This window comes from Neovison vison, chromosome 8 (assembly GCF_020171115.1).
Source record: "Neovison vison isolate M4711 chromosome 8, ASM_NN_V1, whole genome shotgun sequence".
NCBI classification, from domain to species: Eukaryota; Metazoa; Chordata; class Mammalia; order Carnivora; family Mustelidae; genus Neogale; species Neogale vison.
The window spans coordinates 18,093,896-18,120,382 of record NC_058098.1 but is presented as its reverse complement, the minus strand read 5'-3'; the positions used below and the strand labels follow the sequence as shown (position 1 = coordinate 18,120,382).

The 26,487-nt window shown below is 44.0% G+C and overlaps 1 protein-coding gene across 4 annotated transcripts in view; it reads right to left on the bottom strand.

Moving 5' to 3' along the window:
• The window catches only part of CHD6 (chromodomain helicase DNA binding protein 6), a 193,133-nt gene that overhangs the window by 54,466 nt on the left and 112,180 nt on the right, over positions 1-26,487 (bottom strand). For all 4 annotated transcript variants that reach the window (XM_044263020.1, XM_044263022.1, XM_044263023.1 and 1 more), the window contains 4 exons: positions 25,689-25,899; positions 16,412-16,607; positions 1,812-1,976; positions 123-302 (listed from right to left, as the gene is read on the bottom strand). In XM_044263020.1, coding sequence (XP_044118955.1) covers positions 123-302; positions 1,812-1,976; positions 16,412-16,607; positions 25,689-25,899 — 752 coding nt within the window. The remainder of the gene's footprint in view (positions 1-122; positions 303-1,811; positions 1,977-16,411; positions 16,608-25,688; positions 25,900-26,487) is intronic.

Below are 26,487 nucleotides of genomic sequence, written 5' to 3'. Positions count from 1 at the left end.
ATGTATAGACAATCTCAATGGTTTGATATAGAGAAAACAAAGCCTGGCCAGTGAAGATCAAAGAATAGCTTTGTCTCTGCTTCCGCTCCGAACACACAGACTCTGGACAGAAGGTGCCATACCTTGGCGAAAGTAGACCCTTTCCCTTCGGACTGGATGGTGATGGTGTGGGTTCTTCTCTGCAGAATCTGGTCTATGTCTTCTTCACAGAACTTGGAGCCTTCATCTTCCTCGTCCATCAAAGCTCCATAAGCGCCTTTCCGGAGCAAGTCCTCTACCTCCATTTTTGAGAGCTGTTGTACCTGGACAGGTCACCAAAGGCTACTCACAAAGCGGAAAATGCACAGGAGAGAAACAGCCTCAAATCTGGCCTTCATGATTCAGTACACACTTCCTCCACTAACCGCACATGTCAGAATAAAGATAGGGGCTACAAGTTTTAGAAAATTAAAGCCCAGGGCGCCTGGGTGGCTCAGTAGGTTAAGCCTCTGCCTTCGGCTCAGCTCATGATCTCGGGGTCCTGGGATCGAGCCCCGCATGGGGCTCTCTGCTCAGCAGGGAGCCTGCTTCCCTCTGCCCGCCTAACTGCTTCTCTGCCTACTTGTGATCTCTGTCAAATAAATAAATAAAATCTTAAAAAAAAAAAAAAGAAAGAAAGAAAACGGAAGCCCAGATAAAGACCGTCAAGAAAACCATGGAAAAGGCAGGCAGATAATCCCCGACGGGGAGCTCTGGAGTAAAAGCCAGTACATGACCCAGTGGCCCTAACATTCCTCAGGACATTAGTTACTATCAAATGTCACAAGTCACTGAAACTACGTACCATGAAGAGGATATATTTAATGTTTTAGTTTGAGTCTGTATCTTTAAAAACCTCCAGATGTACTAAACGAGCTAAAGAATGATGACTTATTCATTATTAAATAAATACATGAGTATTGGAAATGATGTCATTTCTCAACTAAAGAAAGGATCCTGTGCCAAGTGTGATCCTCTCAACTGCCTGTTGAAAACAGGAAATGGGAGTTCAAAACACCCTTTCCTGGTTCTCATTAAGAATCTGGTTCTCTTTCTATCAATCACAAGAGGGAATTCCATGACTCCCAGCACTGGTAACTTGAAGTATTATACTTAGCAACATATGCACGGCTAAGAGGATATAGAACATCTGGGCTGAAGAGAACTCATTTAGAAGGTTTTAATTCCCAACCTTTGATGCCCTGAGTCCAGAGATTAAGGAGATACTCTGCTTTGCGGGCCTGAAATTTAATACGATTTAGGAATCTTAGCTGCAATTTTTCATCCCCGTGGAGGGGGAAAGAGATTTTATTAACTGTCATATCGCAAGCTGCTAATTTATTCATTCATTTTTTTCACGGACCATCATGCATTGAACATCTTTAATATGCCAAGTGCTGTTAAGGGCCATGTGGGATACAGATAAAATCGGTCCCACTCTACCCTCAGGAGGCTCAAAGTCTGGAGCATATGGTGACAAGAGATATTTAGAGTGTTAAGTGTTAAGATCTACTGACTTCTAACGGGCATGGCTGGAAACTCTGCTCACTGAAACATTGCTGCATGTTGGGCGATCCTACCCCATCACTGAGCCTACAGATTTCCTTTATGCCTCCGTAAAATGTGGACAGCTGACCCGGAATTACTTTCTGCTGTGGGGAATGACTCAACAAAGACGTGTGAGCTGACTCCATTCAGTGAATGTGACTCTCCAAACAGCTGTAGAAAGGAAGATTCCAGAGGGGCCCCGGCTGTGTGATGAGGGGACCCTGGGTAGGTACTGTCATACTCACTCCATTGGTGCTGCCCTTTCGGTTTATGTCCTGAAGAACAGCCTTGTCCAGGCCCAGCTTCAGGCTGGCCTTGTCAAACATTTCCCGCTCGTAGGAGTTCCGAGTAATGAGACGATACACCTTCACGGCCTTGCTCTGGCCTATCCGATGACATCGGGCCTGAGCCTGGGAAGGAGGGAAGGTCATACACATCATGTCACCAGATAATAATGGCAGCAGCCCAAGGAACAGGGAAACACTTAAATACCATGTGGCGTGAGTGGCTGGCTCTCACAGTTATGAGTCACGGGACAAGTTTTGGAACAAAATTCACCCAGATGTCAGCTGCCCCTTCAAACTCAACTCATTTCTTCACACCATTATTTACAGAGTGACTACCATATGCTGGGATAAAGTGATGAGAAGGACATGGCTTCCCACCCTCCCCAGCTTGCCGTCTGAGCGTAGGAGCTCATTCCCAGGAGCCTGTCCCTCTCTCTGGGCAAATGCTTCAGAGCTGGTAGCAGCACTCTCTCATTTTACTAGGAAGAAATTCTCACACAGAGACAACAGTAGAGAAAAGTAGAAAGATCTCTTATGGACAATCGTTTCTCATCTCTACCATGCCTCCACCCTCTAAGACTATTATGAAACAAATCCTAGGGATCCTAGGGTTTCATCTTTACATACTTAACGTATAATTCGAAAGATAAGGACCCTGGTCTTTGCCACTGCCACACTTCAAAACATGAAAACTTGGCAGAAACCATCCCATCAGTGTCCCAATTTCCCTGCTTATCTCATAGGCATATTAAGTGTACTTGTTTGGATCAGGATGTAAATAGGGCCCATATGTTGTAGCGGACTGATAGGTCTCAAGTCTCTTTCAATCTATAGACACTCCTTGCTTTTCGACCTCTCCCTTTTTCAGATACAACTTTGGAAAAAAAGCTTTTATTTATTTATTTGAGAGGGGGAGAGAGAGCACGAGAGAGCTATAGGGGGAGGTGCCAGAGGGAGAGGGACAAGCAGACTCTGCACTGAGTGGCTAGATCCACTATTTCATGACCTTGAGATCATGATCTGAGCCGAAATCAAGAGTCGGACGTTCAAATGACTGAGCCACCCAGGCGCCCCTCAAATGCAACATTTTTGTTGGAGAGACCAGGTTTCTGTCCTCTAGGCAAATCCACATGTTGCCACCTGCATTCTGGCTGTGTCACTGAACAAGTTCCTACGTTCCTATGTTCCCTGTATTTCCTCTAAACTGGGAGCTGGACATCTTGAGACTTGATCAGGTTAAGATTTGACTTTTGGCAAGTGTTTCTTGGTGGTGTCTGAATTTCCATCAGGAGGCATATGATGTCCCGCTGTCTTTCTCTAAGTGATAATCATTGGCTAGATCCACTATTTCATTAGAGGTTACAATCCCTCATGAATTTTTTGGTTATCCTGATGTTCCGTTCCTGTAGAAAAGACAAGCTAAATGCCTGATTCTTTCTTTATTTTTTAAAGCTTTATTTATTTTAGAGAGAGACAGTGAGAGAATGTACAAGTGGGGGAAGGGGCAGAGGGAGAGAATATCCAACCAGACTCCTGCTGGGTGTGGAGCCCAATGCGGGGCTCGATTCCATGAGCCACGAGATCAGGACCTGAGCTAAAACCAAGAGTCAGACATGGACGTGGCTAAGCCACCCAGGTGCTCCTTCTTTCTCTTTGTTTAAATCAGTTTCCAAAATAATATCCTCTAAAAGTGACCAATGAAGACTTTTCTATTTATTTTTTAAACACCACAATGAGGTTATGCATTTAAATATATATGCTATGTTTTATCCCACTGCCGTTATTCTTTCTCCTGTGGGAAATTTCTCCTGAATTCTTTTGACATGATCCAGCTGAATACAAAAAGGAGCATGATGAGAATAAACTCTGGTGTTAAAATGGATTTGGAGATATCCATATGAGCCCATGGTTACAGGTGGGTGTGAGCGCACGCGCGCGCGCACACACATACACACACACACACACACACACACAGAAAGAAATAGATATGGACAGGCTATTTGTGTTTGCTTTCTGGTATGACATGTTCCCTGTTCCTACTATAAATTTCCTGCCCAGACCTGGAGTTTGGCCATGTTCTTCCGGGAGTCCTGATTTCTTTCAGTGACAGTCTGGATGCTCCAGAGGTGCTCCCTGTTATTAGGTAGGTCATTGTTTCTAGGCTGATTCAGAAGTGTGTGTGTGTGTGTGTGTGTGTATAGTGTATACAACCATGTGCATATATAAGACAAAATACATCATAAGATCATACCATTATTTGTAATCCAAACTTAAAAGCATGGCATTCTAACTTTAGCAACCACACACCTGTATCTCTTTCTAACCATGTCAGAAGGCTCAATTCTCAACCATACCAGTATCATTGTTCATTTGATTTATCCCACAACTTATGTAACAGTCTCAGAAAAACTCTTATTATTATGATCTCCTCAAAACATAATTACTAAAAACAATGCAAGATTTTTGTTTTCCTCCCCTCGGGGTTATATCCCACTAAGTATGTACACTCAAATTGCAGTGTTTTAAATACACAGTGGCAGGTAGGTTCCTTTTTTTGCCCAGTGGTGGGGTCAGAAAAGGTGAAACTACTTTCTATGTAATATAGCATTGAGGAAATGGGTAAATATACTGAGGAAAATAGGAATTAGGGTTTTCACTGTTGAAGAAGGGAAGTTTTAAATCCAGAAAGAAAAAAAAAAAAAAACTAGAGTAACTGTGGTATTAGAATGGATCTGGAGAGGTTTCAGCATTAACTCGTGGCTAGGTGTGTGTGTGGATATAAACATACACATACGTACAGGTCTAGAAACAGATATGGGTATATGTGTGTTTATAGGTTTATTATACATGTGTATATATACACATACAAATGAATGCATATTTTGTATCTATGTGCATTTATATTCTCTGTGTGTCTGTATTCTAGGTATGTGCACCAAATGCACCTAGGAGCAACAGTATCTCAATAGCAAAGGCCGTAACTCACTCCCAGATCTTGGTTTCTAAATATATTCTCCATTAAGACAAAACCTAGGTATGTGAGAGAAGTAGTTAATCCCAGGGTTGGGGGCAGAAAAAGTACAGGACGAGCCCCAAACATATTATTGGGCCAGAACACAAGGAAGTGGGCAAAGAAGGATGGAGGCATACCCAAACAGCACCATCAGCTTGAAGAGGTTTACCACTGGCTATGTCCAGGATGATCTGAGTACCCAAATAAACATAGTAGTGGAATATAACCCACTGAACGAAAAAAGAACCCATGAATACATGATGACATAAATAAATGGGAGAAAAAAGGGAAAACTTTCTTATAGTAGAATATGACTAACAGAGTTCAAGTAACAAAGCTTAGAAAAATATTTATTTATACAGTCTTGAAGTATCTCTCCAAAATTGCTTATTAGTTTCAAAGGAAAATCAGCAACTTTATAGTGGAGACATCTGGTAGATACCCATTAACTAAGATATCTAAGTGCCTATTAACACACAAACAGACATCATGTTTCTCCTGATGTGATATACTGAGAAGGATGTATCAACTTCAGTGGTATTACTAAGCCCGAATCCAATCCTGAGGAAATAAGAAACACAGAAGGAGGGATAATACGTAGAACTGGCCTGCACTCCTTAAAAACATAGGGTTGTAAAAAAAAAAATGAAAGACTGAGGAACTCTTCTGACTCAAGAAGACTAAAGATGTGGGCAGTAAGGTGATGGGTGCTCCTGGACTAGACGGGCTTCAGGCTGGGGAAGAGTGGCTATAAAGGACACTGAAATAAATGATAAATCTGAATACGGACTGTGGATTGAAGATCATTTTCTTATTTCCTGATTCTAAGAACAAAACTGTGGTTCAAAAAGAGAATATCCTTGTACTTAGGAAATACATACTAGAGTACTTGGGGGGAGTCAACTTACTCTCAAATGGTTCAGACCAAAAACGGTGTGTGCACACATCTGTTTAAGTCTACCTATGTACTCAGAGAGGTAGGAGAGCGAGAGGGCAAAATTATGAAGCAAATGGGGCAAAATATAAAGAGTTTATGAATCTGGATAAAGGCTATACTGAATCTGCAAACTGAAATTATATCAAAATGAAAATGTCAAAAATATTAAATAAAATATTTGAAATAATTTCTCCCTTGGGGTTACACCGTCCCCTTGATATACAGCTAGATTCAATGGTTTCATTTTGCTTCTGCATTTTAAGGACTGATTCCCACCCACCCCACACACATTAATTTAACCATAATGAAGGGAGTGGGAAAGAAGAAAACCAAACCAAGTAACTTTGGAAAATGGTATTTTGATTATATACCACAAGACTAATGACAAACATACAAAAAAAACCAACCCACTACTACAGTCCATTGTATGGTGGTAAATTTATTTATTTCACAGAATATGGGTTAGGAACTCTGCAACGAGTTTATGTACATACTAGGATTGAACAAATGAGTAAATATACTGTGTTATTATGAGACTGAAACTTCTCACAGAGAAAGGAGTTAAAAAGAAGGAAGAGGGGAAGGCTGGAGTGCATCCTGTGCTGTTGGACTGGAATCAGCACCCACTGAGGTAGACAGATAGGAAGAAGTAAAGATGTGTGGTGTAAGTGCTTGTGTCAAGTACATGTACGTGCATATCCCAGCTCTGTCTGCTCAGAGAGTCTAGAAGCTAGCAGCAATGGGCATGCCTAGTAGCCAGATCTTGGTGGCTAAATGCCATTCCTTTTTTTTGTTTGTTTGTTTTAAAGATTTATTTATTTATTTGAGAGCAAGCAAGTGAGCAGGAGGACGGAGATAAGCAGACTCACCACTGAGCAGGACACCCACCCCCACACGGGACTTGATACCAGGACCCTGAGATCATGACCTGGGTCAGACGCTTAGCTGACTGAGCCACCCAGGTGCCTGTAAATGCCATTCTTACATGAAAGGAATCCGTGATCCTTGGAAGAACTGCCAATTTTACGGCTGTGGCAGGAAAAATGCAACAGGAGCCTGAACGTCTTGTGGGGCCAGAAAGGAAGTGCTCAAAAACTGATGAGGGCAGGTCGAAAGGACACAGGAGCCAACTGGAAGGAGCTCCTAGTGACCAAGTATGAACAACAAAATAAATACGGAGAGTAAGAGATTACAAGCCATAAATAAAATGAGTCCATACTGGTATAAGGAAATAAAGAGGGAGAAGGAGCTGTTCTCTATAGGATTCCAATTAATAAGTGTAAAGGAAATGACAGAAATAGAAAATTACGAGGCGCCAAACCCCACGGTATTAACTGTTGAAGGCAAAACCACTAATGGATGCTAAAATTAACAGGCAAAAGTATGGTGAGAAACAGGATATTTACAGAGTCTCAAGATATCCCCTCCCAAGATACTAATTAAGTTTCAAAGTAAAAATAAAATAGTTATTTTACAGTGAAAAAACCTGGCAGATATTACCTTGACCAAGTAATCAAGGTTAACATCACAAGCAATAAGATGTATTAACCCGTATACCCCCAAAATGATGCACTGAGAAGGACATGACATCACTTCTATGATATTCTTGCTGAAAATGCGTAACCTCAAATCCGATCATGAGAAAACATTGGGCAGACACAAACTGAAGGACAGCTGGTCAGAACCCTTCAAAAGTGTCAAGGTCATGAAAGATAAGGAAAGACAGACTCTGTCGCAACTGGAGGAGGCTAAGGAGTCAGGATTTCTAAAGGAAAGAGGAGAACGTGCATTGGATCCCTGACTAGAAAAATAACATTTCTACGAAACTGAAGGAATATGAATATGGTCTCTAGATTATTGTGTCAATGTTAATGTTCTGGCTTCAATAAGTAGGCTATGATAACATGAAATGTTAACATTAAGGAAAGCTAGGTGAAGGGTCCTAGAACTCTGCAATATTCTGCAACTTTTTTTAAAGTTTAAAATGATTTCAGAATAAAAACTTTTAAACTCTTTTTTTTTTTTAATTGTTTCTAATTTTCTGAACGCTCCCAGTGTGGAGCCCAGCACGGAGTCTCAACTCAGGACCCTGAAATCAAGACCTGAGCTGAGACCAAGAGTCGCATGCTTAACTGCTTGAACCACCCAGGCACCCCGGACACTAAAGTTTTTAAAAGTTAATTTTGTTTTATAATGTTATAAAATACTTAGGGTGCTTCCACAATCAAATATACAAAAAGGCATGTTTGAAAAAAGTAGCTTTTATCCCTGTCACCTCCATGCTGTTCCCTCACTCCCCCTATAGGCAACAATTTAAAAATAAAGCGTTTTTTGTTTTATCTTTCCTTTGGGAGGCAGGGCAGAAAGAGACAAGACACACACACAGCTTTTTTTAGATAAACGCTGGCATGCTATACATATTTTTTCCACTTTATCTCCCCCCCACCCAAAAATATACTCAAGAGACTAGACACATTCCTCATTCTTTTATGAAAGTTGAAAATACCATGGCTTAGTCAATCAGTCTTCTATTGCTAGACAGCTAAGTTGTTGAGCCTTTGGCTATTATAATTAGTTGTCACACCTCCTTTCAGTATCTTTAGTGGCAGTAGATCTATCAGAAGATTTGATGGGAGGGAACAAGGTAATAATACGGCACGTGGGACGTGTAAAGCAATATTAATATGTGGCCACAAGTAGGGACACTGATTTTCTTTCTCTGGTTCATCTGATGTTGAAGATAAATTATAAGAGGGAGTTTAAGAAATGTTCTGAGCACAGGTCGGATACAGGAGTGCTGCACACACCACTAACTACCTTCCTGGTATCCACACTCCCTTTATAGCTCACTCCCAGAACCCTGATCCTTGTAGAGGGCAGCAGCGTGTCCACCAGAAACCATCTCCAGCCTCCCCGGGATGATGAGGAACACCCTGGACAGTAAGATGCAGCAGAAGTCGATGGGGATTCTGGGAAACTTCTGCTTTCCCGAGGAATGCATCACAAGCTCCTTCCCTATCCTTCCTGCAGTATCCATCTCGGAACGTAGGATATAATTCGCATTCCCGGAGGATGCTGGAGCAGAAAGACAGAAGGAATGCAGGGCTCTGATGATACCTTAAATCCACCTTACCTTGGACTACCATCTCTAGATTCCTTGTTAATGGAGAAAATCATACCTGTTTTGGGGGGTGGGGGACACTGTCACAAGCAGCTGAATGACCCCAGAAGATACATATATGCTCTCCCAAGAGGACTTACCTGAAAGATAAGAGGATGAGTCCTGTCACATTTAAGATACTCATCCTTTCACGATTAACCCCCCATGGCAGTCCTCACTTCCCTAACCAGAACTCACACACAAAACAACGTGGTAAACGGAGGAACACTCAGAACCAGGGCAGCAGCTGAGATGACGTGCAAACACGACCCTCAGCGAAGGCGTCGGCGCAGAACCTCCAGAGCCGGCCCCAAGGACAGGGCGGGGAGCACCACGGGAAAAATTCTAGAGCTCTCGTGCTCTCCCGCATGATGTGCCGGCTCAGGGTTTGTTCTTTACGATTTAATACGTTCGAAGTGAACAAAGACAGGCCTACAAGAAACAAGCAGTGACGTTCAGAAAATTAGAAACAAACAACCAGGCACAGATCCCAGTGACTGCAACGGGAAGAAGTCCGGGGAGCAGCTGAACTGAACAGCAACAGATTTCAAACCGGTACCAGCCCGCGACTTAGCTGTTGTCGATTCCAAATCCAGAATGTGGCATAACCTTGTATGATCACCTAAAAATTAAAGAGCTCGTACAAAGAACCAAGCATAATGTTGACTCCTCTCCTGACCCTGATCTACTTTTTCAAATCATGACCTACATTTAAAAAGTACGTTTTCTCTAATACTTTATTTACAATGCTACTTAGTCCTCAGTGAACATCTGCGTCTCAGAGAACACAAAAACAGCGGCCTGAGCCCGAGCCCATCTAGCGTGCTGGCATGGCTTCCCAGGCCCACCTTCTTTGCCCCAATATTTTATTTCAGGCCCAGCAATTTTACATCTCTCCTGGCACTCTACAAGTCTGCATCCACTGGCCAACTATTGTTGCAAAAGACGGCCCAGCGGCTCTCCCTGCAGCAGGAAGCAGGGTGGGCTGGGCGCTGTCCTCCCGTAACCATCTCTTCTGCAGGCCTGCTTTGGAATAGAAGTTTCTGGCTCCAAATTTGTTCCTTTGGGAAAGGCATGATCCTCTCTTAAAATGTAAACATTTTTGGGAAATAGCACAGATACCTGCCCTCTCCATTTCTACTGCGTGACTCAGTTTATCACCCAAACCGAAGTCCTGAGCACTGCTGTCTCCCCAGGGCCTGGCCTCTGTCTAGGGCTCACTAAAGGGGTCAAGAAGTCAGCCAAGAGCAGGCTGAGCGCAGGAGAGAAGCGTGGGTAGCATGGGGGAAAGGATGCTTCGGGGCAGCCAAAAAAGTGGGGAGTGAAAAGGGGAGGACGTTGTTAGGAGAGGCAGGACTTACTACCTGCAGCCGGTGGTGCGTCCTCAGTGCCCTCTCCAGCTGCCCCAGGGGCACCACCTATGCTTATTCCCACCCTATGTTCCCTTGGTCTGGAACATTCTTCCTTCTGATCTCAGATTTGGATGCTACCCCTCACTTGGGTCTCTGCTCAGATGTCACCTTCTTAAAAGAAGGCTTCCTAGACCGCACTCTAGGACAGGGCACTGACCGCCACCATTCTCATCCTTTGAGTCTGTTTAACTTCTTCGTAACGAGGATGGCGATCTGCAACTAGCTCATAGTTTTCCTTGTCGGCCCACGGAAACGAAAGCCCCAGGAGAGCACTAACCACCGGTCTTGCTCACTGCTGTGTCTCCAGCCCTATGAACAGCACCTGGCATGCCCCAGTGTTCGGCAAATACTGAATGCATAGACCATGTAACAGAACATTCACAAATTCCCAACTTTTTTCCAGCAAAGAAAAGCAACGCCAGTGGAGTCTAGCCCTCCGAGGTCCGGGCCTACATACTGTTAACAGGGTCGGTGCCGGCAACGCGCGGCCATGGAAGAAGAGGCCGAGGAGACCGCCAAGTTTCCCTTCTTGGAGCAGGGCATCAGGCCCCTGGGAACAGACCGTGGAAGGGGCTCTCGCTCCTCATGGGGGATTCCCTCTCCCTTCCCAAAAGCTGTGGACAGGCAGCTGTCACACTCCCCTGGAGCTGTGCCCTCTTCCAGCAGCTCTGCTCCCATGCCTTCTGAACCCTCCTTCCAGGGACCTCATCAACAGGAGGGACAGGCCCTACCATGGTGACCCTGAGCCCCGTCCGACCCTTAGGAACTCTGGTCTGAAAGACCAAAAAGTTCCCAGAGGAGCATCTGAGGTGTCAGAGGGCCATAAGAAAGCAAGGTGTTGGTGGCCTCTGTGAGGGGATGCATGGTACCCTACTACTCCCAGAAGGCCGGTCTCTGCCCTCACAGCTAGCAATACTGCTGGCTTCCTGCAAACCAGAAGAAAAGAAACCTGCTTTTCATTGCTCGTTTTCATGCTCAGGCTACAGTCAATACCCTTTACTATTTCTTAACCTTGGTGCTCTGGGAAACCTGACGTACCAGAACTGGCTCACAGCTGTGCCTCCCGAATGAAGGGGAGAAAGGGTGAACTTACGCTCTTGATTGTCTTTTTTTTTTTTTTTTAAAAGATTTTATTTATTTATTTATTTGACAGAGAGAAATCACAAGTAGATGGAGAGGCAGGCAGAGAGAGAAGGAAGCAGGCTCCCTGCTGAGCAGAGAGCCTGATGCGGGACTCGATCCCAGGACCCTGAGATCATGACCTGAGCCGAAGGCAGCGGCTTAACCCACTGAGCCACCCAGGCGCCCCGCTCTTGATTGTCTTATATGCACTGAAGTTAACACAGACACATTCAAGGTCTGAGGGAAGACGTGGCATTTACCGGCTACCTCTAGGGAAGATGTGCCTGTTAAAGGGACCTTGAGTTGGTTCACCTCTGAGACAGGTGCGGTCCTTCGGTGCCCCCTGATTCTCTCTTTATCCCTGAGTAGTGCCTGGCTCCTATCCTAGATCCTAATAAACTTCACTGTTCTGGAAGGGGGGACAGGGAGCTGTGGGAGGGAAGTGCTGCCAGGCTCACAGAGCAGAAGTCCTAGGTCCCCATCTTTGTGCTTCCAGAGGGAGTGTCTGCTCTCAACCCTCCTTCTCCCTGTCCGTCTTCCAAAATGGAGGAGATGGACTGATCAGTGAAACCGAAGTGAGCGCCTGTAGACTCGCCCCTTCCCCTCCTCTCTTGAGCAGTGCAGACGCTCTTCTAACAGCGGCAGCCCTGATCAGTGGCAGCCTCTGTCCGCAGACAGCCGCCAGCAGCTCTCTGTGGGTCGGGTCAGTCTTGGGGTTGGGGGGGGGTGGCCTCTGTCCGCAGACGGCTGCAAGCAGCTCTCTGTGGGTCGGGTCAGTCTTGGGGTTGGGGGGCGTGGCCTCTGTCCGCAGACGGCTGCCAGCAGCTCACTGTGGGTCCAGTCAACCTTATGGGGAGCGTGTGTAAGTACAGGAGTCTGAGAGAGCCTCATTCTGGCAACAGGTCAAGCTGTGTCATCTAATCCACCTTCACAGGTGATTAGAGCTGGTTTTTTTTTTTTTAAGGATTTTATTTATTTATTTATTTATGCAAGAAAGGGAGGGAGAGAAAGATCTCAAGCAGACTCTGCACTGACTGTGGAGCCCAACAGATCTCATGACCCTCAGATCACGACCCGAGTCAAAATCAAGAGTTGGACACTCAACCGACTGAGCCACCCAGGCGCCCCTACAGATCATCCTCTGATCCCCTGTTGTACTTCTGTGTCTATTTCTTAAATGGCTCAGATCTGGGCATGAAAGAGCGACAGAATTTACTGGAGTCCTCAGGCTCTAATGAGACCAAATGAAGGAGCGTAAGACACCTGATGTCATTTGTTTTATGAAAGACCTAGATTAAAAAAAAAAACAAAAAACAAAAAACTTAGTGATTCCTAAGCCTAATTCTATCCTCAAAGCACAGAAAATCCCAGCCATACAATCAGAAGAAAACGATGAATCTGGACTGACATTTCAAAAAAACAAAGGAGCTGCCTCTAAGCTACAAAACCTTTACATAAAAAGGACAACAGTGTTTAACAGTAACAACAGTGAAAAAGCACCAGAAAAGGTGTAACGGTGCTGTCTGACTTTCAGCTGAGCTCTCAGAGAAAGGAGCTATGCTCGTTTGTCTGCAGACCTGCCTCAGGGACTCAGGCCTACTTAGCTGAGCCCAGCCTCTCCTAATCAGATTGGGTTCACTTCCAAGGCCCTGAGAGGGTCTGCCTTCAATCAGTCAAGAAACAGCTTCCCAGCACTGGCACTGCTTGCCCATGCGGGCCTCCCTCGGGATATCCATGGACTGTACCACATCTTTCCAGGCTGTCTGAGACCAGAGTGAACACTCACATCTTCTATCATCTGAACTGAGGCCTCTGGAGCATTGCTGAAATCCCACTAGGGTAGGGCGTAAGACCCTGTTCATAATGAGATTCTTTTTTCTGGGGCCCTGATATTTACATTAGGCAGAACACACCTCAATCCACCCACAGATAAATGTTCTGTGCCAAGGCCACCTTCCAAAAGAAATACAATCATCTTCTATCAGAGCAAGAATTGTGGTTCTTTAATAACCATAGAGAATACAGATGACTGAAAGCTTTCACTCGTTTTACGGAAAATATTAGATTTTGCACATACATGTGAACAACTATGTATAAGTAAACGTGATGTAACTAAAGAAGGAAAGTACCAGGGAACAGTCCGGTTAAGTTTTCTGTTAGGGTTAGGAATGCATTTTGCTGATGTTCACAGCTGAACTTAGCTGAAGTGCTGGGGACCACACGATGGTCTCATGGTCCCAGTGTCCAGACTCTCTCCCCCACATCGTATTTATGGCACACGGCATGAGATATGTGGCAGGGAGAGAATGCACACTGAACGTGCACAGTTCTGGGGACAGCCTCACGCTCCTCCCCAGGCCAAACAAGTACACGACCTTGCTCCGTCTCTGTGGGTGACTCAGAACCACACTGCCCTTTCTCTATCATGTCCTCTTCACAGCCCACCAATCCCACTCCCCATGAACTCTGCACTGATCTGACTTCCTTGCCCCAACATTTCTCTTCCCAATTCTTTCATTTCTACCCAGTCTGGTTGACATTTCAAAAAAAAGGGGACAGTTCCCTCTAAGCTACAAAACTTTTACATAAAAACAACAATAACAATAGAGCAAAAGGCAGGAGATCTAGAAGACTCAGTGGACAGTCTGGGGGCCCACGAGTTGAGGAATTTCCCCTCTAGCTTGGACCCGGAACTGCCACTGCCACCCTCACTCATTTACCTTCTGCCGCATTCCTGGTTCAAGTTCCCACCCTGGATGGCCCAGGGTGCTGGTGGTCTTTGTTTCTCCACCAAAGCTGAGCATTACGGCAAGTTCAAGAAACTGACTCAGCAGACTAAATGCTTCACACAGTCCAATTTCCGCCTGACTTTGCTGCTATTCCTTTTATTCATCTCGTGCCAGCTCCCCAGCAGTGGACATTAAAAACAGCTTTTGCAAAGCTTCTTCCTTCTCCCCAGACCCCGATTCCGGAGAGCCGCACCCACCCTCTCTGGCTGCTGCGCATACAGAGCAATCACCTCGGATGACTTCGCCTTCCCCACCAGGCTCCACCACCCTCACGCTGGCCAGATCCATCTCTTCGCACGGGCACCTAATCACAACTGGTCATGTCCAGGATGTCACCAGGTGAAGCGTGGTGATCCCCAAGTCCTTGTCATGACCATGACCTGCCTCCAGATATCAGGTACATGCTTCCGATTTCCATCCTGGAAATTCCTCCAGGCGTGCCTTGCCATCATGGGCTCAAATTGGCCATCTCATTTCCGCATCTCATCCCATCATTCTCCCAGGTACCAAGGCTCATAGTCAGCGGAGCACCGCAAAGGAGCACGGAGCTTCACAGGTTTGGCAAGGACTTAAGGGAGCATCTGTCATAGTAAATATTTTAGATGTTGTGGGCTATGGTCTCTTGTGATAGTCAACTCTGCCACCGTAACAGGACAGGGCATGTGTTTGGGTGTGGCTGTATTCCAATCAAACTACTTCAAACCGGCTTGCCAACAGGTGATAGCTTCCCACTACGTGGTCAATAACACTATCCTAATTAGGTTCTTGCTAGTTACCTAATCAAATGTTAGTTTTTGCTTATTTTTAAGCCAGTGTTAAGTACATTATGCTTTTAAAAAGTGGCTATTTATTATATCTAGCAACTCACCTTTGACCCAAATATCCCTTCACCAGTAGAGAGGCCCGACGGGGAACTAGTCGTATCCACTGATTTTCTCTGAAGCTGGACACCCAACAGTGCCGCACAGTTTGTTTTACCCCTTGATTTTTACCCAACTGTCACCAACTTAATAATTTAATTACTGCCATTTTTTCAACTAGTAGACTGCTTTCTTCAAATAAAATCTTATTTAGAAACTCATTAAATGAAAAAGGCAAAGCAGAACGACTGTGTGAAGTGGCGGGCCAGGCAGCAGCTCAAACGCCCCCAGCTGAGCTCCTCTGCTTGGCTTGCCGTCCCTCACAGGGTCCCCTGGGGGGGAATCTCCTTCAGATTTGTGACACAGCAGCCTCTAAACGTCTTTCATCAACTCCCTGTATCATGGAAAAGGTTTTGAGCTACCCACCCCCTCCCCACTACACACCCATAATCCTAGTATTGGCAAATATCCCATGACACAATATATACTTAGGGTGAGTTCATCATTCATGAAAACGGATATCAACCTAGAAATTGTATTTTTGACAAGTCAGAATCTTTCTGGCTGACATCGTGTCCAATGTGGCCAGAATGGCATTACTGTGAAGCAGGGTAGACGGAGGACTCTGACCCGAGAACTGTTAGCTCTGTCATTTTCTTGCTTGTTTATGCTTATTTTAAAAACTGTATTAACTCTAATCTTTACAATAATCGTAAAGCCACCAATTATTTAATTTGGTTAAAACTAAAAAACATGTCAGCAAATTCTCTCGATTGGGCACACATAAACTCTGGCATGCAGCACGGAGTCGAGAGCAAATGGAGGAGGGCGGGTGCCTGTCTTCCGGGCCATGCAATGGAATTCTGGGTTATCGGTCTCCTTCACTACACAGGACATATGACCATCTAAGAAACCAACCAGTGAAAACGCCTGAATCACCCTGTATTATCGAGAATTAGAGAACTAGTTAGGCTTAATATTTTTATGTTGGATAATAAAAATAAACAGTAGTTTTATTCTATATTTGGAGGCTATCACTGTGAAAAACTATTTGGCTTAAAGCAAAATGAAAGAACCACTCCCTGGTTAGTGGGAAAGGCCAACACTGACTTTCATTCAGTTGACCCCTGCCCGAGGCCCTAAGCCTGCCGTCCTGCTGACAGCACAGTGCGAGGAGGGCAGAGGCTCTACAGCAAGCCGGCCCCGTGGGGATGTTCTCAGACCCAGGGGCAGCTAAGGCAAACAGCAATCATCCTAGTGGTTACCTGCAAGTCATTTTGTGGGTTCCAGTCTGAATCAAATATGATGCAGGTATCGGCGGCTGTGAGATTGATGCCCAGGCCTCCCGCTCTGGTGCACAGAAGAAAGACAAAGCGGTCTGAGTCTGGCTTACAGAACCGGTCGATGGCTGCCTGGCGCAGGTTTCCCCGTACTCGCCCATCAATTCGCTCATAGGTGTATCTGAGGGGACCCAAACGAACGAAAGCCCAGGTGTTAATCATACTTCAATGGAGAGCAGCAAACAACTCAGGAAGCTGTTGACCCCGCGGCCTTACATCCCTCACTTCTAAATTTGGACCAACCGACAGCGGTCTGTGAGGAATCCCTCCCATCCATACGGGCAGCAGGGCAGGCGCCTAAGACTGCACTTTAAAATGTGCCCCACCCCCCAAAGACAAGCAAACAAAAAACCAAACCAAACCAAAAATAACAGCCACGAACCCACAGCATGAGAAACTTAATCTCCAGTATTTCCCAGTTATTACTTGTACTGAATCTAATCATAAGACCAGGAAAAGCAAGGAAGAGCCTCAAACATCTACTTGAAGTACTGCTCTTAAACAAGGACTCGAAGTTCAAGTCAGTGTGTAGCTGCTCTGGGGAGCCGTGAAAATGGTAAGCAGACTGCACCCACACGCAGGCCTTGTGCACCTGGGCTGGTCATTTCGGGCCCATCAGTTCTCCTGGGCAGCACACTGCCATGTGCAGAAACCACAGGAAGGTTTCTGAGCTGTGTTGAGGGCAGAGGGACAACAACTGAGGACTTTTTAGAGGGAAATAAAATGGGGAAATGAAGCGGACTATCATTAAGAAGGCACATACCTGTGTGGAAACAAGGGGGAAAAGCAGGATGGGGGGACAGAGTAAAATGAAGAATAAAACTAAAACTGCTATGGGAACGTATTACTATCTGTCCATTCAACTGAAGTACACAGACGGTATCTTTATCAAGGAATCATGTGATTAATACAGAATTGAAACAGAGTAGCAATGCAGACAGCTGCTGACATCGTATTTTCTTATTTACCCTAGCGATGAATAAATTCACAAGGGGATGTTACCCTCGGCCCAATCTGACCACCGAGCAGGAACTGGTTGGTAAAGTAGAACTAAAAGGAACATTGTGAGTAAAGGACCAAGTTGTCCTGGACCCAACGGCAGTCAAGAACATGGATCCTGACAAAAACCTTACCAGCAGCCCACAGTTTGGGAAATCAGATTCCTATGACTTCAGATAAATAACTGGTAAGAGAATAAGGACAGACACCCTAAGGGTAGATGACTCTGATGCAAATGGCTCTAGAAAACAGAGTATGGCAATATAATCCTGACTTCCTCGAGAAAAAGGAAAATCCATGTAAAGAAACCATCCAAGGATATAACACGGAGAGAAACAAGACCAACTCAGGCTCAAAAGGGACATGTACAAAGCCAAGAACCAAGTCTGAAAACACTGTCTTATAAGGCCACAGTGCATCAACACCTGGAATTACAGATGTAGATTTCCCCTTTTTCTTCTTTTTTTAATGCAATAAGCTGAAGCATAATAACGTGGGGCTACAGTCGCACGTAAACCAGGAGGCAGTGACATAGAAAGGAGACTAGAATGAGCTTGTTGTCATGAGACAAGAGCGAAGGGCTGGATGTCTGGATTCCATAAAACCAGAAGGGTAGTTAGAGACAATGGTCATTAGCATTACCAAGAGCCACAGCAGTAACATCAGCAGCAAGCTCTTCGGCGTCAAGCTCTGTGCCAGGCACTGTGAGACATGCTTGATATGCACCATCCCATTTCCGTCTCATGATGACTCTACGGGCTGGTTTTATTGTTATCCCCACTGTACATTCGAGGAAGCCTCAAAACCAAAAACAAAAGCCCCACAAGCAAACTAACTTGCCCAGCCACCGAGCAGGTGAGTGAGTTACACTGACACCCACCTGACTCCAAGTCCACATTCTTAGCCAGTCTGCTGTACGGCCTTCATACTGCACCCTACACTTCAATGAAGGAGGATGGAAAGACCCCCCTAAAAACTTCAGAGAAAACTAAAGATAAACAAGAGACACTGGTAAATTTAGGAAGCTGTCAGTCTAGTGGAAGCTGGAAGAAACTATAGACACCGAGACGGTTCGGGTAAGCCAGTACACTGAGGTCTGTACTGGGCACTCAGGAGTTGGGGCACATGGGTGATGGCACAGAAGCAGCACAGGATTTGGAGTCAGAGGACAAGGCTGAGATTCCATTAAACAGGAGCTGCCACCCGCCCCCACCATCACCCGTGTGGACAATGAATGCTAAAGGCGCAGAGGACCCAGCAGCCATCACACAGGAGCCGGATGCCCACGGCTCGAGGGGGGCAGGGAATCAGCACAGCTTTAGGGAGGAGGAGAAATCGATGAATAGCGAGGCTAGAGCTCAACCCAGGGAAAAAGTTCCCATACAATTAGAGGGTTTTGCCAGCTATGATACAATACCAGTTTTAGAAACTGCAGGATGACTGAAGCATTAATTCTCATTTCTATTACTTGTTCAGTTTTGAGGGAGTGCGCTCAAAGAACACAAAACTAAAAATCCATCCCATTATGTGAGTTCTTTTAAACTGTTCCTCACCCCCTCTTTTCTGAGCCAAATCCCTTGGCTATGCCCTCACCCCGGTATGAGAATATGGCATGAAATTAAACGGGAACAAAACCAAACTGACAGCTGGAGAGGCAACAAGGCTCAAGAACAAAGAAAATCTTGAGGGCTAGTAAGTCTGAATGAAGAAATCAGACATCAAAAAATTCTCCACACCACACATCAGTGCAGCAATTAACCCTCTGCGTCAACTACATTTTGAACAAAGTCCCTGGGAGTTTATGTGGCTCATCAAACTGTAATTCGCAGTCACTGTCAAATTTCAACAAGACGCAGGTGGCAGTCTGGAAAACCTGTGTGTTTTGTTTTGGGGAGGGAGGCGGTGACGCGCTTTTGGCACAACAGGAAATGCTGACCTCAGAAGGCCTGAAGGGAAATGAAAGCTTTTTCATCTCTCAGCAATAACTAGCTGGGAAACATAAAGAATTAAACAAATAAAATCCCACTCACAACAGCCAGACACAGACAGAATACTCAGGATTAGGCTCAGAGTGAGAACTATGCTGGACTCGGAACACGACTCTAGGTACCATGCTGCCTTGCTCACCGTGTCGCTAACGCCTACAAGGTTCTAGGCCCAAGCAGGTACTTCCTAAGAATTTACTGAGGCAACAGTGTATGTAAAAGACCTGAATATGTGCAATGAATATATCAGGTTCTTCAGTTTGGCAAAGATGTCAGTCCTGTCCTACTAAATGTGAAAAAGCCCATCAAAATCCCAACAAATGGATATATGTACGTATAAATACAAATATGCATATGTGTGTATACGCACGTATTTTTTTCTGTAGTCAGGGACTACAGTCAGGGAGAGATTAAAAAAGAGTAATTCTTAAGTTTATCCTCAATAATATAAGAGCGAAGGAATAGAAATACTAATCAAAAGAAGATAAAGGTTAAACACACACCAACATAGATAATAAGTACATTTTATGGACAGTGTTTTATATGAATGGAGGAAAAGATGTACTATTTAATAAAAAAATCAGACACATTTGGAAATAAATTAGATCCCCATTATATACCACGTACCAAAATTGCAGAAAGACTACAGACGGAAATGTAAAATAAAAGGCAATCAAAGAAATCCAATTAAAGATTCTCAGGTGAGAAAAACTTATTAATTCAAGGGGTGCTTCGGTAGCTTGGTTGGTTAAGCATCTGACTTAATCTAAGGGCCGTGAGTTCAAGCCCCGTGTTGGGCTCCATGCCAGGCATGAAAAATCAAAAGAAAGAAAGAGAGAAATAAATAACTTAATTCAATACTGCAGAATATCCAAAAGTATCAGGCATTGGTGGTACCAGGTAATCCTGAAAATGGGGATGCAAAGAGTCTGAAACAGAGGAACTGGCTGAAGGTCAAGTACCAGCCTATAGATTCCCCCACCCCAGCCTCGAAGAGGGTAGAAACAGAAGACCTGTACTGTGCTCTACCACATGAGATATTAACCACAGCTATTTCTCTCCAGCGCTTCCCCACAACCGGCTCCCAGTACAATCAAATTCCCATGCTCCATGCAGAAGAGAGGGAGAGACGCCCTGACATACAAACACGGTGGTCCAGCTACACGGACAGTGTTCATGCACAGGAAGGAAGCCTCTGACCCGAGTCATGGGGGCTCTGCTTCAGGGATGGAGTGGGCAGGTCCTTACACACCAGTCCTCTAGCAAGTAACCACCACAAATGGACAAAATACAAAAATCCCAAAACCAAAAAGGCCACAGATGAAGAGAAAAACCAATCTGAGGGCACTGGAGAGTTGAGGCAAGAAGGCTGATTTTGGGGAGGACCAGACACGTGCAGTTCCAGCCAGAGGGGACGCCATTGTCACGGTCGCAGAGGTACAGGGCGGCTGCCCTTTGGATAAACAGACCCTGTCTTTTGGACCAGACGCACCAGAGGAAGGAGTCTGGGGCAACCAGGACTGCCAGTGGGGAGAAGTGATCTACAGAAAGCAGAGACAGGGAGATGGTACACCCCAAACTCTGGCTCTAGACTCTACCGAAGACAAGCTGACGTCTCCCACTCACACATGACTGAAGGCTGCCTCAGCTCAGGCCAGAGCTGCTGCTGACCAGACACCGACAGGAAGAGCACGCAGAGTCTCACCTAGTTAACTGCCTCCAAATAAAACTCACTCTCTTTGCAGCAGCAGAACAGAATCCTGAACGTCCACAACAAAATATTCACAATGTTCTAGGGAAACCCCAAAATTATGCAATGAAATTGTGTGAAGAAACAGGAGAAATGTGACCCATTATTGAGGGAAAAGACAATCAACAGGTGTCACATCTAAAATGTTATAATTAAAGCAGCTATTATAATTACGCTCAGTGAAGAAATGTATGTAATAAAGAAAAGACAGGACATCACAGCAAAGGAACCCGAAGGTAAGAAACACGTAGAAAGCTTAGAACTAGAAGACAAGCTTTAAAATACGGAAAGCACTGAAGGGGTGTAGTAACAAGCAGGGCAGAAATGACTTGAGGAGAGAGTCAGAGTGCCGGAAGACAGAAAAAACAGACTGAGACAAATAGAAAAACAGAGCTTATGGAAAGTGGAACAATAAGAGAAGGTCAAATATACAGGTGATTGGAGGCTCACAGAGAAAGAAAAGAATGGGCAAAAGGGAAAAAGAACCTGAAGGAATACCGACCAAGCCCTCCAGAGCTGGAGGAAACATAAACACGTACAAATTTAAGCAGCCCACTGAAAGCTGCACAGGGCGAAGGCCACACATCACAGTCAAACTGATTTTAGATAAAATCATAGTAAAACAACATATTACGTACAGGAGAAAGAGGGACATAAATACCGGCAGACCTTCTTGTCAGAAACCGTGGGGCCAGAACACAGTGGAGTAACATTAAAAGGGCTGGAAGGAGAAAAAACGCAAACCTAGAGTTCTACCATGAAGGGGGCACAGACGAACAAAAAGAAAAAAAAAAATCTGACTTGGAGAGAGCAGACACTGTAGAAGATTAAAAAAAAAACAACCACCACCAAACAACCCTCTATAATGATATCTCAGAAAGGCAGACAATGCATCTGTGAAACAACCAGTTAAATGCTATGAAAATTAAAAATTTAGAGAAAAAATGTTCTAGGAAATTGAAAATATAATTACATAATGAAAACTTAGGGGTTAAAGGGGGAGGACAGAGTACAAGAAAGAATTCCACCAGAGGTGTAGTAAAACATAGTGAGATGGTAAGGAAAGAAAATCAGGTGACTGGTCCAGAAGGTCTGACATATAAACAACAGGAGATCCACAAAGAGAAAACAGAACAAGAAGTTTTTAAATGGAACATAAAATACAAATTCCCCAGAACTGAAGGAACTCCGATTTCAGATGAGAAAGACCCGCTCAGTATCGAGTTCAATGGATCCCATACAAAGGACAGTTCAGTGCAGAATTCCACAGCACTGGGAAAAAGAGGAAAAATCAAAGCTTCTGAACAGAAAAACATGTCACATGCACAGACCACGAAGCACAAGGGCTTTGAACTTCTAAGCAGCAACCATGGAAGCTAGACGACAGTGGGCCAAATCCTTTAAATTCTGTGGGGAAATTATTCCTAGCCTAGACTCCCAAACCCAGCCAAACTGTTACTCAAGGAAAGTGGCCTGAAAACATTCCAGGGACTGTCCACGTTCCCTTATCATCTACCCTTCCTCAGAAGCTCCCAAGCCATCCATGGAATCTACCACGGAGATTTCATGCAAGTGGGAAGGGAAGACACCTGCCAGTGTGACGAAGGCAGGGAGAGGTGGCAGCGGGTACGAGGAAGGGAAAGCACCTGGCAGGGGAGGGGCCGTGTGGGAAGGGCGGCCCTCAGCAGACACAGCGGAGACTGAGACAACCAGGGTATGTTTGGGCGCAGAAATTGTAATAAGGAAATAGAAAAAGAAAACCAGGCAATCAAATAAAAAGATAATTTTTAGTTTAAAAAGGTAGAAAAAAAATCATAAACAGCACACTAAATGGCTGGGCTGTCGCTCAGTATCTACCCAAGTCATGCGGCAGTGACGGGGGCAAGGAGAGAAGACCCATGCTTGTCTCCCACACTGGGAACAGGTAATACCTAAAACTACAATCATCAAGAAATTACAACTGCTAACATTATTTAGGTATGGCTATAAATACTCAAAGAAACAGCATAAAAAGAATTTAAAGTAAGAGTTTCTGGGGCTGGGAGGGAAGGGTGCTATCCAGAAAGGCGCTTTCTCAAAAGTCTGACAAAACAGTTTGGCTCTTTAAAATATGTGTGTGTATAACTTTGCTGGAAATAAAAACTAAATTAAAAAGAGAAAAGTTAACAAGGATATTAAGGCCAGAAGAACACTGCTAGATGCAGCTAGGGTGAAGAAACCACACAAAAAAAAGTGTAAAGAAAATACTTAGGAATATTTAGATGAGTGTGCGGTTCAGGAATAGGCGAAGCCTTTTTAAGCCTATTAGTTTACGCATTTAACTTTAAATTTAAGCATAAATAAGCATTTAAGTTAATTTAAAGCTGTTGTAAGAATACGAGTTTTGACTATTACAAAACTTGAAACTTCTAAAAGAAAAAAAAGATAAACAAAACCCATACCCATAAACAAAAAGTCAAAAACAACACTGGGGAAGTATTTATGCTATATTCTTAAGTAAACAAGTTATTCTTATATTAAAAAGGCAAAGAGCAACAGAAAACGGAGGAAAAGCATGAATAAGCAGTTCACGCACACAAAACTGTAAATAGCTAATATATATGGAAAATATTTACTTTCATTATTACTCAGAAATACAACTTAAAACAAGAAACCATAATTTTGGCTCATTGGATGAGCTAAGATTAAGTGGCAAAAACATTACTGATCAGAGTATGTGGAGGGGAAAGCACTGCTAAAAGGCATAAAAGTAGTAATATCTTTCAGAGGGTGTTTTGGAAATACGTATCAAGTGCTTTTAAAACTGTACATCAGCATTTATCTTAAGGAAATAACTGGGAACATTCACAATGACCCTGAAGGGATAACCACAGAGTTCCTTAAAATCCTGAAAAACTGGGGAATAACCTATGAGACAGAGAATCATCAAAATTATGTTGTAGAAAATGAGTTAAAAAAAATCACAATATATTAAATAAAAAGGTGAACTACGAGGTAGAACGTAGAATATAAACTAATGGACAACAAAACTAAATGCTTGTTTGCACAAAATGAAAAAGACACCGCACACCCCCGAGTGTGAGTGGGAGCCTGGAGACAGTGGTGGGGTTACATACGCCTGTACTTTCAAGAGACATTTAATACTTAAAATATCTGAAAACAAAATAAGCAATAGATGATAAGGACAAATAGGATAAAAAGGAGGTACACTGAGATCTGTACTTAGTAGAAGTCCGTTAATCACACTGTAGCTCATCTGGCGGGGTTCTTTAAAAAAACAAACTGTGAACTAGTAGTTCTATGTATTTTGAAGGGCAAGATGATGTATTTATAAGAAGCAGGTGTTCTGGCAATGTGGGTTTCTAATTGTAGGGAACTTATAAAATATGAAACTGCTTTAACTAGTTTTGATTTACTCATTATACCTTCCTCAAAGAAAAAAATGATGTAAGTCTCAAGAATTCCCTACCCAAAGACCTTCACTATAGGACTCTGAGAAAGTCTTTTATTGTCTAATTTGGTTTTGGAAATTTATTTATGTAACACTGAATATCAGCATACCCCATAATTGAACGTCATGTCTTTTAACCCTCCTTCTATAAATTACATGTTACAATAGCAAACAGAATTTCCAAGGATCAGAATATTTAAAACAACTGTGATTTGCTATGATTATTATATGAAACCAAAGCTTTCCTTTAAACTTAGCAATGCCTAAACTAACAGTTCCTATGACCTTGAAAAGTCTTTTACCATTGCATAAATTCTTAGAAATCCCTTTATCATCTTGGGATCATTGATGTATCCCAGCGACTAAAAACATAAGGCCCACTGTATAAAGTAATAAACGTAGTGCCCACACAAAATCCCAACAGCCCATATAACATAACATCACACACTTTCCACCTGCGTGAGTGATGGAATTTATAGGAATATGAACAAGAACACAGATCGGAATGCCACAGCTAGTGTATCATAAACCTTGGAGGGTTTGCTAACAAGGGACATAAAGTATCCCCAATTCTCTTTTTGTGAACAATCACCTTGCACTTTTTTAGCAACTTGATACAGTGATGCTTTCCAGGATGTATTTCTCTCATCGTTATTAAGGGGAAAAAAAAGAAAGGGAAAAAAAAGCAAATGCACTGTTTTCTTAACTTTCTTTTCTCTAATGCTTTTAATTCTGTTTCTTACAACTAAAGAGGATACAAATAAACATGGAGAATTTCCTTTTTAAGCAAACCAAGGGCTCCATATCATAGCCCGAGAAATTCACTTTAGGCAGTTAAAATTGGGCCTATTTGGTCACAGATTTAACTCTGAGTTTTAGTCCATCTTCAGGAGATTACTCTTCTCCATGTTTGAATGTTTAGTTGTTGTTAAAGCATAGTTTTTAGATGAATCAAAAAGGTACCCAAAAGAGAACTGCCCACAGCACCTGATGCATGGCTTTGAGTCAAGTTCTCACCTTCGCTGGATGAGATAATCTTCCAGGATATCGAGACAGCGCACCATCTGGGAGAAGATGAGGACTTTGTGACCACCTGCGATCAGCTTGGGGAGCAGCTTATCAATCAGCACCAGCTTCCCTGCTGCTTGGATCATGGCCTGCAGCTGAAAGTCAGGGGCATCAGGGCTGTGGGTTTTTCGGAAATCTTCCAGAATTTTCTCCTCTGCCCCTGAAAAGGAATGCAACAAAACTATTCCTTGAACAAATTCTGAGGGTAAAAGCTGCTCTCTGCTTTACAGATCCTGAAAAAAGAATTGAAGTGAACTGCTAGATCCAGACCAACAGTCCGTCGAGGCGACACGGTGTATGCACGCCTGGTCCGTGCCCTCAGTAGAGGGCTCTGCGGTGGGAGTGGGGCCATCATGCAGAGAACACAAGTGCTCTGCCTTCCTGGGAAACCTCACCAGGTGGAGGAAGAACTGGAGATATGAAGCTGCCTCATTCAAGTCAAGAAACCTCCACAGAAAGGCAACAAAAAGACATACTGTTGACATCATAAAATCTAGCTAATACAGAATCCAAGCCCCATTCTGAGTTAAAATTTTATCAGAAAGCTTTATCATCAAAAAAGCTTCTGATGGGGCGCCTGGGTGGCTCAGTAGGTCAAGCCTCTGCCTTCGGCTCAGGTCATGATCCCAGGGTCCTGGGATTGAACCCTGCATCGGGCTCTCTGCTCAGCAGGGAGCCTGCTTCCCCCTCTTGCTCTGCCTGCCTCTCTGCCGACTTGTGACCTGTCAAATAAATAAATAAAATCTTT